General features: G+C 40.8%; 1 protein-coding gene across 3 annotated transcripts in view; it reads right to left on the bottom strand.

Moving 5' to 3' along the window:
• The window catches only part of EPAS1 (endothelial PAS domain protein 1), a 137,008-nt gene that overhangs the window by 41,693 nt on the left and 81,638 nt on the right, over window positions 1–13,677 (bottom strand). For all 3 annotated transcript variants that reach the window (XM_081313718.1, XM_081313717.1, XM_081313716.1), the window contains 4 exons: window positions 9,278–9,429; window positions 7,048–7,132; window positions 5,679–5,797; window positions 5,375–5,577 (listed from right to left, as the gene is read on the bottom strand). In XM_081313718.1, the coding sequence (XP_081169844.1) occupies window positions 5,375–5,577; window positions 5,679–5,797; window positions 7,048–7,132; window positions 9,278–9,429 (559 nt within the window). The remainder of the gene's footprint in view (window positions 1–5,374; window positions 5,578–5,678; window positions 5,798–7,047; window positions 7,133–9,277; window positions 9,430–13,677) is intronic.

Raw genomic sequence — 13,677 nt, 5'->3', positions numbered from 1 at the left:
GTTATGTATTTACTTCATTGTATACTTCTTTTTATGAATTTTGTATTTTATGTTTTTTACTTTTTATTGTTGTGAGCCGCTCTGAGTCCTTAGGGAGAAGGGCGGCATATAAATTTAATAAATTCAATTCAATTCAATATTGAGTCCCCTCATCTCAAATCTCCTCAGCCCTCCCCCACCAAATTCCTGGGGAACAAGGTGATCGTCTCACACACAGACATTCACCGGGTTCTCACACCAAAAATAACACTAGAGGTCCAGTTGCAAGGGGTACCTTGCAAGATTGAACTCGACTCTGGATCCGCAGTCTCCATCATTTCTAGTGATACATTTAAAGCAGTTTGCGGCTGGAGTAAACGGTGGGTTTCTTTGAAGTCCACCAACATTCAGTTAGCTGATTTCCAGCATGCACCCATTAAAGTTAAGGGGGTGGCCACCATGTTAGTGGGGTTCAAGAACTTCCAGGGTCCGTTGGACGTCCTGGTAGCCGAGGGCCGGAGGACCAGTTTAGTGGGGCTTAATTGGTTTCAGGCTCTGGGAATAGGGATCCCAGGGATCCATAGCACCCAGACCAAAAGCTTTTTTTTATTGAAAAGTTTTACAATACATTTTATTTTTAACAAAACACAACCCCTCCCAACCCCCCCCCACTCCCCAACCCTCCCCAACACCTCCCTCCCAGACCAAAAGCTTAACGTCCCTGATAACCACGATGAGGTGGTCAATAACCTCGAGCCAGACATCCTAGAATGTGAAGTGAAATGGGCCTTAGGAAAGCTGAGCAACAACAAAGCTAGTGGAGGTGACAGTATTCCAGCTGAGCTATTCAAAATCTTAAAAGACGATGCAGTAAAAGTGCTACACTCAATTTGCCAGCAAATTTGGAAAACTCAACAGTAGCCACAGGATTGGAAAAGATCAGTTTACATTCCAATTCCAAAGAAAGGCAGTGCCAAAGAATGTTCAAACTATCGCACCATTGAACTCATTTCACATGCTAGTAAAGTTATGCTTAAAATCCTACAAGCTAGACTCTAGCAGTATGTGGATCGAGAACTACCAGAAGTACAGGAAGGATTTCGAAGAGGCAGAGACACTAGAGATCAAATTGCCAACATACGCTGGATCATGGAGAAAGCTAGGGAGTTCCAGAAAAACATCTACTTTCGCTTCATTGACTATGCTAAAGCCTTTGATTGTGTGGATCACAACAAACTGTGGCAAGTTCTTAAAGAGATGGGAGTGACTGGTTCAAAATTGGGAAAGAAGTCCGGCAAGGCTGTATACTGTCACCCTGCCTATTTAACCTATATGCAGAGCACATCATGAGAAAGGCAGGGCTAGATGAATCAAAAGTTGGACTTAAGATTGCCGGGAGAAATATCAACAACCTAAGATATGCAGATGATACCACTCTAATGGCAGAAAGTGAAGAGGAACTAAAGAGCCTCTTGTTGCAAGTGAAGAAGGAGAGTGCAAAACTTGGGTTGAAACTAAACATTAAGAAAACCAAGATCATGGCATCCGTCCCTCTCAATTCCTGGCAAATAGATGGGGAAGAAATGGAGGTAGTGACAGATTTTATTTTCCTGGACTCCAAGATCACCGCAGCCAAGAAATTAAAAGACGCTTGCTCCTGGGGAGGAAAGCCATGGCAAATCTAGACAGCACATTAAAAAGCAGAGACATCACCCTGTCAACAAAAGTGCGTATAGTCAAGGCTATGGTCTTCCCAGTTGCAATGTATGGCAGTGAAAGTTGGACCATAAGAAAGGCTGAGCGCCAAAGAATTGAAGCCTTTGAACTATGGTGCTGGAGAAGACTCCTGCGAATCCCTTGGACTGCAAGGCGATCAAACCGGTCAGTCCTAGAGGAGATCAACCCTGACTGCTCCTTAGAAGGCCAGATCCTGAAGTTGAAACTCAAATATTTTGGCCACCTAATGAGAAGGAAGGACTCACTGGAGAAGAGCCTAATGCTGGGAAAGATTGAGGGCAATAGAAGAAGGGGACGAGAGAGACTGAGGTGGCTGGATTTAGTCGCTGAAGCAGTAGGCGTGAGCCTAAATGGACTCCAGAAGATGGTAGAGGACAGGAAGGCCTGGAGCAACGTTGTCCATGGGGTCGCGATGGGTCGGACAGGACTTTACAACTAAGAACAACAACAATTGCAAACCAATATAAAATAAGTAAACAACATCACAGAAAGAACAAAAAAGCTTACTCTCATACTGGCATGCATTTATTCTCCTATTAGAAGCTCACGAGTAGGTCGCTGGGTTGCAGGTTTTGTTTCTTTATTGTTTCTATGAAGTGGAGTGAGTTTTGTACATGTGAGGTGATGGATTTTGTGTAGGGCTGAAGTTGTTTGGCAAGGAATTTGGCAAGATTCTGTAGAGGTGAGCGTATGGAGCTGACTATGGGTCTGAGTGGTGTTCCTTCTTTATCTTGGTGAGCTTTGTGAGCTTCGATGTCATATCCCTCTTCACCCAAGTGCCTATTAAAGAAGCCTTGACAGCTATCCAAAACAAATACAACCCCCTAAGCACATCCTAGATCTGACAAACAACTGCCTAACCAACACAAACAAACAGATAGAAGGAGCACCTATGGGATCACCTCTCTCACTCGTCATTGCAAACCTATACATGGAACACTTTGAAACCAACGCCTTAGACAAATCTGAACCCAAACCCAAACTCTGGCTTAGATATGTAGATGACACTTTCGTAATTTGGCCACATGGGAAAGAACGCAGTCAGAAAAGAAGAAAAAACTTCCTCCCTTTTCCAGCACGTTAAAGCAACAGGACATGAAGTTGACTTTGAAGGAATGAAATTAATCTCCAAAACTGAACACTACAACAAGAGAATAATTATGGAAGCCATCGAAATAGAGAAACACCCCCACAACATGAATAAACATGACGATACCTCCCGCCTACCAGACATCTGGAAACTAGCCCTAGTCAACAAACGAGTTCCAGCCATGAAAACCGACACTGGACCCACAACAACACAGGACGCCACCACCAATCATCCTCACCAGACTCAAACCCAAACCCACCCCATAGACGAAATGCAACCACCATCCAGAAGCCAAACCACGGTGGCATCTCCAGCTGCTGCAACCCCCCGACCCCCACACAAAGCAAACTGACACACGTCATGAACACAAGTCCAGACCGCAAACTCGAAGCCAAACCAAAGCCCGGGATGTTACACCACAGCCTTCTGCTCAGGACATTACATCACAGAACTCAGGAGGTTACAATGCTAAAGCTTGAGATGTCACAACACAGCCAACCACCCAGGATGCTGCAGCACAGAACTCAGGATATCACTCCACAAGCGCTCAGGATGTCATTACACAGTCCATTATCAGGGTCGTTACAACACAAAAGACTAATGGGCACACAGCCAACACTTCAGCCACACAGGATGTTACAAAACAGCCGACTAATCCACAAACAATAACCCCATCAACCAATCAACATGTAACAACACAGCCAACCAACCTGCTTACAGCAACTAAGCCAGCACCCCACACACCCCCACCAATATTTATAAAGAGACGGCAGCTCCGATCATGCTTTGCTCGCACAAGCACGAAGCCGAAGACACCAGCCTGAAGATGACGAGTGGGACCTCATCGAAACATCGCCAAGACACCCTCAATCTTACATGGGAAAAGACCCAAATACACCAAGACCTACATACCTGTACCCATGAAAATCTATGAAAACACACACACACACACACACACACACACACACACACACACACACACACACACACACACAAACATAGGCCAGTCACCCTCTCTCAGCCCAACTCCTCCCCACTAGCTTGTTGTTGTAGGGAAATAGGAGGAAGATATGTTCACTGTCTTATTTGTAAGAATAAGAACGGCAATGAATGAATGAATGAATGAATGAATATCAATCAGCCTGAAACGTCCTAAAAGCGTTCTATGTAGAAAGACTGAAATCTCAAAGAGGGAAAATGGTACCATATTTGTGCTGTAGAATCCATGGCTGGGAAAGTATGTCTAATTCTCAACAGCCAATTTACTATACTTAGAACTATCATCATTTTATACACAAGATATATTTAACTTCTTATATATCAGCACCATTTTCTTAACAGCCTCAGTTATCAAGGTTGTTCTTTCTCCAGTTTTGGTGGTAAATGTTTTTCTTTTCAGACCAGTTCACTTCCTTTGTCATGCCCTTCAATTTCTTATTTGGCCTACATGTGAGAATTGTCTATGGGGACAAGGTGTTGATGGTACAAAAAGAACAATATGTAATGTTTTGAAAACAGAAAATATACAGCTATCGCCAAATGCCCTCTAATACTAAAAAAGTTGGGACATACATGAGTAATATCCTGGTAGTTGTTTCCAAAATACAGTTTCTGTTCAATAGGAATATAAAACACCCTGTATAACAGAAAGGCACTAGATAACTAACTAAAGGACATCAGGTTTTGGCAATTAATAATTGCCACAGGCACAGAACCTAGAGGCTTCCACTATATTTTGGGTGCAGTGAGGGTTAGCCCAGCTATCTGGCTTTCAATGTGTATACGTTCGGTTCATTTTTCTTGTTCGTTTGTGACTTTGCATTTGATCAAAGGTAATCAATCATTTCCTGACCACAATCTTTTAGAGAAAGTGGACATCCCACTTTCTCTTATTTTCCTTGGCAAGCTTCCCCCTCACTAATATATTTTACTAATGGATATCATAAGCAGGCATGCAGTTTCTTGATGCTTATAAAACTCTCTGGCTTAATTTTACCTGCATATATCAGTAGTGTTTACATTCTCCAAAATAATCCACACTGCAAAAGGAGACTCTACAAAATTTTGTACTAAGGCTTTGTGACATTTGGCACTATGCTTTATGTGGAAACTATAATTACTTGAAGAACCATCATAAAGCAATTGCTCAGGTTTTGGGGAAAAGTAGCTGAGGACAGCCAGCCTGCAGCTGATGTTCCGAAACAGTCAAAACACAACTCCTATATCTTGTCAGATGACAGATGATCATGACATGGGTGTCAAATTTTATAAACAAACAAACAAATCTATATGGTCCTAATCTGCATATTAGGTCAAATGAGGTATAATAAAATACATTTTTCTACTTAAGATTCTATATGAAAAGATACTGTTGATGAGGTCTTTCCATTAAAAAACAATCTTCTTTATTAGAAAACAAGTTTTTGATTTTAGCATTTTGAACAAGATCCTTCTCTGTATGATCCATTCCTCCTATATGAATAGATCAAACTTTAAAAATGAATCAGTCATATTAGAAATAGACTAGGTTGCTTATGTTTCCGAACAAAAAAGAGATTATCATTTTACCTGTCATCACAGTAAGTAAATTTCATGTCCATGCTGTGACGGCTCAGGAACGTCTTGCTGTCCAATGGAATATCAGTATTGGAAGGATGCTGAATGGGCTCACACATCAGTATAAGGCAGGATAAGAGTGGCTCCTTAAAACCACACAGAGCATGAGGAGGACAGGTATTGTAGACCTTAATTTGTCCTGTGCAGTGCAAAACCTAAAATGTAAAAATTGTTTGTATAATTATATTATTATAACATAGAACAGTGGAGGTGGAAAAATATGACTGAATTTTTCAACCATTGTCACTAAAGTTACCTTCCACATGGCAGATTTGAGATTTACAGTTCTGCCCCTGTTGGTAACAGTGCATTTCATTCTCATGAAAAAGTCACGTTCCAGGGACATCTCTTTATTTTTTTTCCCACAACCTGGACCTAAGAAAAAGAAAAATAATTATATTAGCTCCTTTTCAATACAACTGTTTCTGGATATCCTATTCAATATAGGAGGAGCACTAAACACATTTTTGCCAGGAACATGGCCTTCAAAATGCTAAGCTCAGGTTCAGAAGAATCCTGAACAACAGCTGACTAGTAATGGGGCTGGTATACCATCACCAAGATGCTTCATGGCACAGGCACACCTCTATAGAATTTGGCTGCCATAATTCAGGATTCTTCTGAATACAGTTGCCTACTATTTGAATTGGTCCATCTTTCCAAGCCAGGTCCCCAAGCCAGAGATCAGCCCAGAAACCTGGTAGGTTCAGGGGAGACATCCCAGTTTAAAAAGGCTGAATTCTCCTGAAAATCCTGTATTGACCTAGAACAGTGATGGTGAACCTTTTAGAGACTGAGTGCCCAAACTGCAACCCAAAACCCACTTATGTATTGTCGGGTGCTGGGTGGGTGTGGCCCATTGGGTGGGTGTGGCTGTGGTGGTAATGGCAGAGTGGTTGGGACCAGTGGCGTAGCGTGGGTTGTCAGCACCCGGGGCAAGCACCCGGCCGCTGCACTGTCCCTCCCCCAGATAGTCCCTCGCTCTCTCTCCGCACCGCACCGCATGCCTGGCACCCTCCCTCCACAGTGGGCGGCAACCCAGCGGCTCGGATCGGATTCGCACAGCCAGCACTGCAGTGAGAGAGAGTGAGTGAGCCAGGCAGGGGCAGAGAGCTGCGAGTGCGAGCGCGCCCCCCCAGATGTTGCACCTGGTGCGGCCGGCCCCCCCTGCAACCCCCACGCTACGCCACTGGTTGGGACTAAAAAGTTCAATCAATCAATTCCAGCTTTGCAAGATCTTTTTTCCCCCCACAAGAAGTTGAAATTGAACCTTTTTTCCCCTGTATGGCAGCGGAGGCCTAAAGCAAAAAGGTTTTATAAAACCCAGCTGAAGGCCTAGGACTGGGACAAGACCGTGTGTGCCCACAGAGAGGGCTCTGCGTGCCACCTGTGGCACGTGTGCCATAGGTTCACCACCACGGACCTAGAAGAAAGAACTAGGGGGATAAAAGGATGAGTATATGCCCACACTAACACAAAGTAACAAATAGATGTCCCTGACTGCACCACCAACCTTGGTCCAGGGATTATTTGCTCATAAATAATGTGTACATGTAATGCAACTCTGAAAACGCAAATTTCAGGTTATAATAAATCCTCCAAGTACAGTTTTAAAAATTATTTACCATTTTTCAAACTTAGATTTTCCCGAATTTCTTCATGATCACATGGGTGAGTGAAATCAAAAATGCTGTGGCCAGTCAATTCCACCTAGAAAAATGGGGAAAAAACAACAACCAAGAATGGCATTTCCATCTTGTTGGCAGAAAAGATAGAATAAAATCAACTGAGAAAAAAATGAAAAAAATAAAAAATACAAAATGAATTTACCTGTGCAAAGTGTGAAATAGACAGGCAGACAGGCAGACATATGAAAATTTCATCTATTCCCAAACGTACACATGAAAACCACGTAAGAGAATGTCATAAAAGCCATATGATAAAGATGGACAGCCTGATGTAGAACACATTGCAGTAATCCACATGTGCAATGAAAAAAGTATAGATGACCATGAGAAGGGATTCCTAGGACAGGGAACATGCACCACTGCATGGATCCAACCTCATATCGTTTCTCAGCAGGCCTTAATCAACCAGGTAAACAGACTGACAGTTATGAGGAGCCTATCAATTTCTTTGGAAATTTCCTTGAAGGCAGTCAAAAACTGCCCAGGTAACTGTTACTGTTTCTTCTGACTTGAAGAAATCAGTGGTGAGAATCCTGGTCCAGCAAGTTAAATAATCAACCACTGAAGGCTGACTCAGCAGGAGCAGATATGAGAGGAAACAGATAATATGGGACCAAATCCTGGCAGAATTTTGAAGTTTGAGGATGCATCAGAAGCTTTGGAGCATTGAGCATGGGGTTTCTTCTAGAAGCAAAGGCACAAGTATCCATAACTGAATTATATCACCACTGTGCTATTTAACAGGAACTGCCAGCAGCAAGCTTCTTATTGGGAACTTGTCTACTCTTCATCTTTCTTCAATGATGCTCTTTCAAAACTTCTTAGAAAATCAAGGAGCTCTATGTGATCAGCAAACAGGGAAAACCCACATAGAAGCAATCTGGTCCCAACTCGCATGGTTCTCCCATTCCAGATGGAGATTAACGCCTCAGCTGAACTCCAAGAAAAACATGAATCTGGTCCATTAGTTGCCTGGGACAGTCTGATCAAATAGTGCCTCCCTTCCTGCTAGAGGAAGGGGCAGCCCCAGTTAGCTAACAAACAACCAGAGAGTCATCTGATTCTGACAAAGGATGCTAATGCTAATTCTGATTCTGATGTTAATATTCTCCACCTTCAAATTATGTTGTAACTGTCCTGAGTTAAAAAGCAGATCTAGCACATTATTACCTCTGTGTATTGGGCTTTCAGTAACTTGGGTCAGTCTATGATAGTCATGGTAATCACATGAACTCCTCTGTTAATGCCACATTAAGGAAATTTATCAAATGATCAATCTTGAAGACTCTGTGGACATCTCAACAACAGAGTTGAGCACCTCAAACAATGAAGCTGTTGCATACCAGGAAATCCAGAAAGGAGCAACAGATCCAACTGTTCTATCACAGGGATTAATATCCAGTTACCTGCAGTGCAAAACCTCTGAAAACCACTAGGGCTTCCTGAATGACAACTGCCACACCATCCTCTCTACTCAGGGATCACAGCTAGTGCTAAACTTGAAACCCACTTGGCTTACCTCAGAGAAAAAGACACTTCTCTTCAAGCCCACCCTTGTCTCAGTTACATATGCCACACTGACTGCTTCACCCATGATAAAGTCATGAATGAGAAACATTGCTACCACCAGCCTGGCTTTTAACAGCACCATCTGTAGACCAGGGTTGATCATCCTGTGAACTGTGTTGTACAGATCTGTCCTTAATAATAGTTTCAAACTCACGCAAGTCTTTAGTTGAACTGTAGACAATAATGGAAATCAAAATAAACCATCAACATGAAATGAAAAGATACAAGCCAGAAGGAAGATGCATGGCTGAATCCCACCTGCACAAAATATCTCACACTCTTTGTTCAGACTGATGGTATGATTTATTGGGCAGATATATGGATACATATCCCTATTCTTCTCCACTGCACAATTGTATACATAGAACTTTTATGGCTTCAGAACATCTCCCTATGTCTTTAATCCTACAACAAATGCATTGGTCTCTCCATGGTGCAATACTGCAGGGACACCAGAATAGGTATCTTTCTGAGATATATAGAAAATATCTTCTTCAATCTTATTTTTTTAAAAAAATATTTACCATGAACAGAATGTGAGAAGGAGCAGAGAATCATATCCAGCTTGCTATGAGAAGTGAATAGACAATACTCTTACCTGTGTCAAACCCATATATTTGCTGATGTTTTCAGACAAAAAGATCATGTCTCCATCCTGTGTGATGACAGTGATAAAACCCTCTAAAGCTTTCAGGTACAAGTTATCCAGCTGCTGATTTGTCTCAATTTCTCTCTCATTGTGGGTGCAGACTGCAGGCATGGATTGTGGGAAACAGAGCCGAAAGGAAGTAAAATAGGAAATATAGTAAGCAACTAACAACCAAATCTTACTGAAAATCCATATTTTATATATATATATATATATATATATATATATACAGTATATATATATATATACAGTATATATATATATACAGTATATATATATATATATATATATATATATATATATATATATATATATATACACACACACACACACACACACACACACATATATATATATATATACACAGTGTATATATATATATATACACAGTATATATATATACACAGTGTATATATATATATATACACACAGTGTATATATATATATACATACACAGTGTATATATATATATACACACAGTGTATATATATATATATATATATATATATATATATATATATATATATATATATATATATATATATACAGTATATATATATATATATATACACAGTATATATATATATATATATACAGTATATATATATATATATATACAGTATATATATATATATATACAGTATATATATATATATATACAGTATATATATATATATATATATATATATATATATATATATATATATATATATATATATATATATATATATATATATATACACACACACATTTAACGTTATGGTAAATTAGATAGTGGGACTTCAAATCTTATGCCTAGTTAGCCTTAAGTCCTACAGAGGACAGTGGAATGTACTGTATATTCTATTAAATACATATAAGACAGCACTAGAAATAGGAAATTGTCTACCTATTGTGTAGGAACATGACCAAAATAGCATTTAAATGGATTTCTATAGAAATTACATGTGATAATTAATATATTGTAGAAGGAGATGAATTTGGAAGTAATTCCTATAAATTAAATCTCAATATAATGTAAATCTTAGATTTTTAACAGATGGACTTTGATAAGATGCTAACTGTTAATGTCAAGGAACTGTAATTCTTTGATCTCCTGTCATGGTTCCAACAGATGAAACTCTTCAAAAGAACTTCAAGGCATTGTTTACCTTAAAGAATCTTTTATTTGAGAAACAAAGTATCAGCAGTACATAGTCAAAATCAAAAACTAAATTCCCCTCCCCTGGATACAAAGTAACAAAGCACAATTCCCTCCTCCAATAAACAGTCATAAATCGCATTCCCCAATTAGCTTGAAGTACGGGCTTTCTCCCCAGCTCTCCACCCCCGAAAACTCTATTAACTGTGGGCCCAATGACCTTGGGTTCCCACGGCTGAGTTATTATTGTTATGACTAGCTGGACTCCCATCCACCTTCCCCCTCCCAGCATCAACTAACTGTAAAAGCAATAGAGAAAAATGGCTGCATTTCCATCTGTTGTTAAAGCAAGAACATCCGATGTTAGCAGCATTGACATCTCCTTCTTCAAGCAAACTTCTTGCCTGATATAGTTGCTGGGAAAATACATGCATATTAAGAACATTATCAGTAACATTATCGATTGGAAAAAATGGGATAATGCTAGTCTCCCCATGTAACCCTCCCCAAAGTTGACACAGTTACTTATTATTTTACCAGGACTAAATAAACATAATGGTACCATGTTTCAGTACCATACATGTAAACCAGATATTAAGCCATAGTAACCCCAACACAGAGTCATTACAGAAAAGAAAAATAGGAGATTCTGCACCTCGCCATCCATGACTTTCCATTTTTAGCTTGCCATTTTTAATTGTTATTTTCATTCCTTTTTTCATCTTGCCAGCTATTATTTCTTTCTTTTATTTTATATTTGTCTTTTATTTTTCTTAACTTTGCCTTTTCTTGCCTTCTTCTCTCACATACTTTCAAGCTACAGCAGCAAACAAATTGATTTTGTTTTAGTGCACCCTAGAAATGCAGAGGAACAAGTATTAAGAGCTAGGAAGACTTTGTTCCAAAGAATCACTAGTGACAAATTTAATAGGGGGCTTAAAGGTCACCATTGTTTTTGTTCCTTAGTTCTACTCTCTTATTTTGCAACATTGGGATACCAACATTGGCATAACAGCAAGGTAGATGTAAGAGTTATTGAGAATTGTATTTTTATACAACTACCGTATTTTCCGGCGTATAAGACAACTGGGCGTATAAGACGACCCCCAGCTTTTGAGATGATTTTCATGGGTTAAAGTCTTATACGCCGGAAAATACGGGTAAGTAGGAAGTCAGGGCTGCTTCTCAATTAGGTGAAGGTTTATCAAGAGCTTTTGGCCTCGAGATCAGCTTTGCTCTTCCTCGCCTAAACCTCATCTCCTCTCGCGTTGGCACCCCCTTCTACTTCAGTCACACGCGCTGGCTGTTTCGGCCAGGAGCGACGAGCATTGTGGCCCAACACTTCGGGAAGGCACCAGGTCTGAAAGAAGGCGGTTCTTTCTGTAGGTTAGTTAATGAACAGGGCGGCGGAGGGCAAGGGGTGGTGGTGAAAGAAATGGGCTCAGCCCTGCACTGCAAGTTTGAGATTCCCTCAAAGAAAGCCCCGAGTTTCCAAGTAACTAGAAACCAGAAGGAGCCCCGCGTGGCACTGAGATCGAGAAGCCCGTTTACCCTCCCCTGCATTTTGCTGTGCTTTTCTAAAGTTTTCCAAGAAAATGCAAACTCGGGGTTTTTCCTCCTTTCACTTGCATAAGTTATCGCTGGAGTATACAGAAAGGGGAAAAAGAAATAAAGGGGAAAACCCCCGCAAATATTATAATATTTATTTTTCAAAAGGCTGCCTTCTACTTCAGGGCGGAGGGGCGACCCCGGGTTGCTGAAGCCCCAGCACCAGCTTTCTGCTGCGGTCTGCCTGTCGCAATTCCCGAGCTGCGCCTTCCCAGGCGGGTGTTGCTGTAGGTCTGGCCACGGCACCACGCGCTGAAGTCGAACTCCCAGGGTCGGGTGAAGCTTAGCTCCACACAAACATGTCAGGTCAGCCTCTGCCTGGCTTCCCGTGCTCCCTTGAGCTCTCGTGCTCGCCGAGCGCCGGGGGCTCGGCACACGCTTGACTCCTGCTCCCTTCCAAAAAAAGGGGGGTCTGCTGCCCTAGGACACCGGTAAGCTGGAGCCTCAGCCTCAGTTGGGCTGGTCAGTTTATTTATGAGGAGGCCGTCTTTCGCCATTCTCGAGCACTGGATTTGTCCGTTTCCACTAACGTCTCTGCTCCCGAGGATTTACTATTTTCCGGCGTATAAGGCGACTGGGCGTATAAGACGACCCCCAACTTTTGAGAAGATTTTCATGCGTTAAAAAGTCATCTTATACACCGGAAAATACGGTACTAACTTATATAATATTTTACAAATAAATATTTTGTACATTTTCAGATCATCAAGGAAGTTCTAAAGTATGGTTCTGAAGGTACCTTATAGCTGTAGTAATGGTGTCAAGAAAAGAAGCTCAAAATGTGCTGAAGTTGAGGAGATGGAGTGTTCAAAACATGCTTGGGTATTTTTAAAATAGAAGAAAAAGAAAAGAATCAATATACCAATTGGTTGGTGAAGGTGCCAAAATTCAACTAGTTAATAGAGAGTAAGATTCTTGCCTCTACAGTGCTTGAAGCTCATTTGGCCATCTTTTGCCATTTAGTCTCACTGTCTCACTTGACTTAATTCAAAAGATTGTCACAAAGATAAAATCAAATAAAGTTGTCCTTTATATGTGTTAGACTTTCATGCAGGGAATGAAGAGAAGACAAATTAATTTCCTCAATGCAATCACATTGGTCATTGAACCAAAGACCATGAAGTTAAATGGTTCACTGACATGGAATGAACGTTGCAGTGTGTAAGGCTTCCTTCTCATTTAGTTAGTTAGTTAGTTAGTTCAGACAGAGAAAGCACAACATGCAATGTCCCACATAGTTTTAAAAAGTATTTAGTAGACAGAATCCATGGAGAAGGGAGCCATCAGTCCATGTTACCTCTAACATTGCTGTGCAAAACTTCCATAGCAAAGGTTAATTATATGATATTGGGACAAAGCATAACATGCCGTGTGTGTATGTGTATGTAGGGAGGATTTGGATGTTAGAGGGCAAAACAGATACTATGGTATTCATTGATCCATCAATCCTATTTCTAGGTAAGTAAGTGAAGAGATCTGGCTAGGAAAAGAAATATGGGTACAGTGTAAATGTCACCCTTATTCCATACATTGTCTCTCACCCTCGACTAGTTGCCATCTTCCTCTACTCTTTGTTCCATTTCTTACTTTTGCCTTGCTT

This window comes from Vipera berus, assembly GCF_964194415.1.
Source record: "Vipera berus genome assembly, chromosome: 1".
NCBI lineage: Eukaryota > Metazoa > Chordata > Lepidosauria > Squamata > Viperidae > Vipera > Vipera berus.
This window is presented reverse-complemented; position numbering and strand designations above follow the sequence as displayed.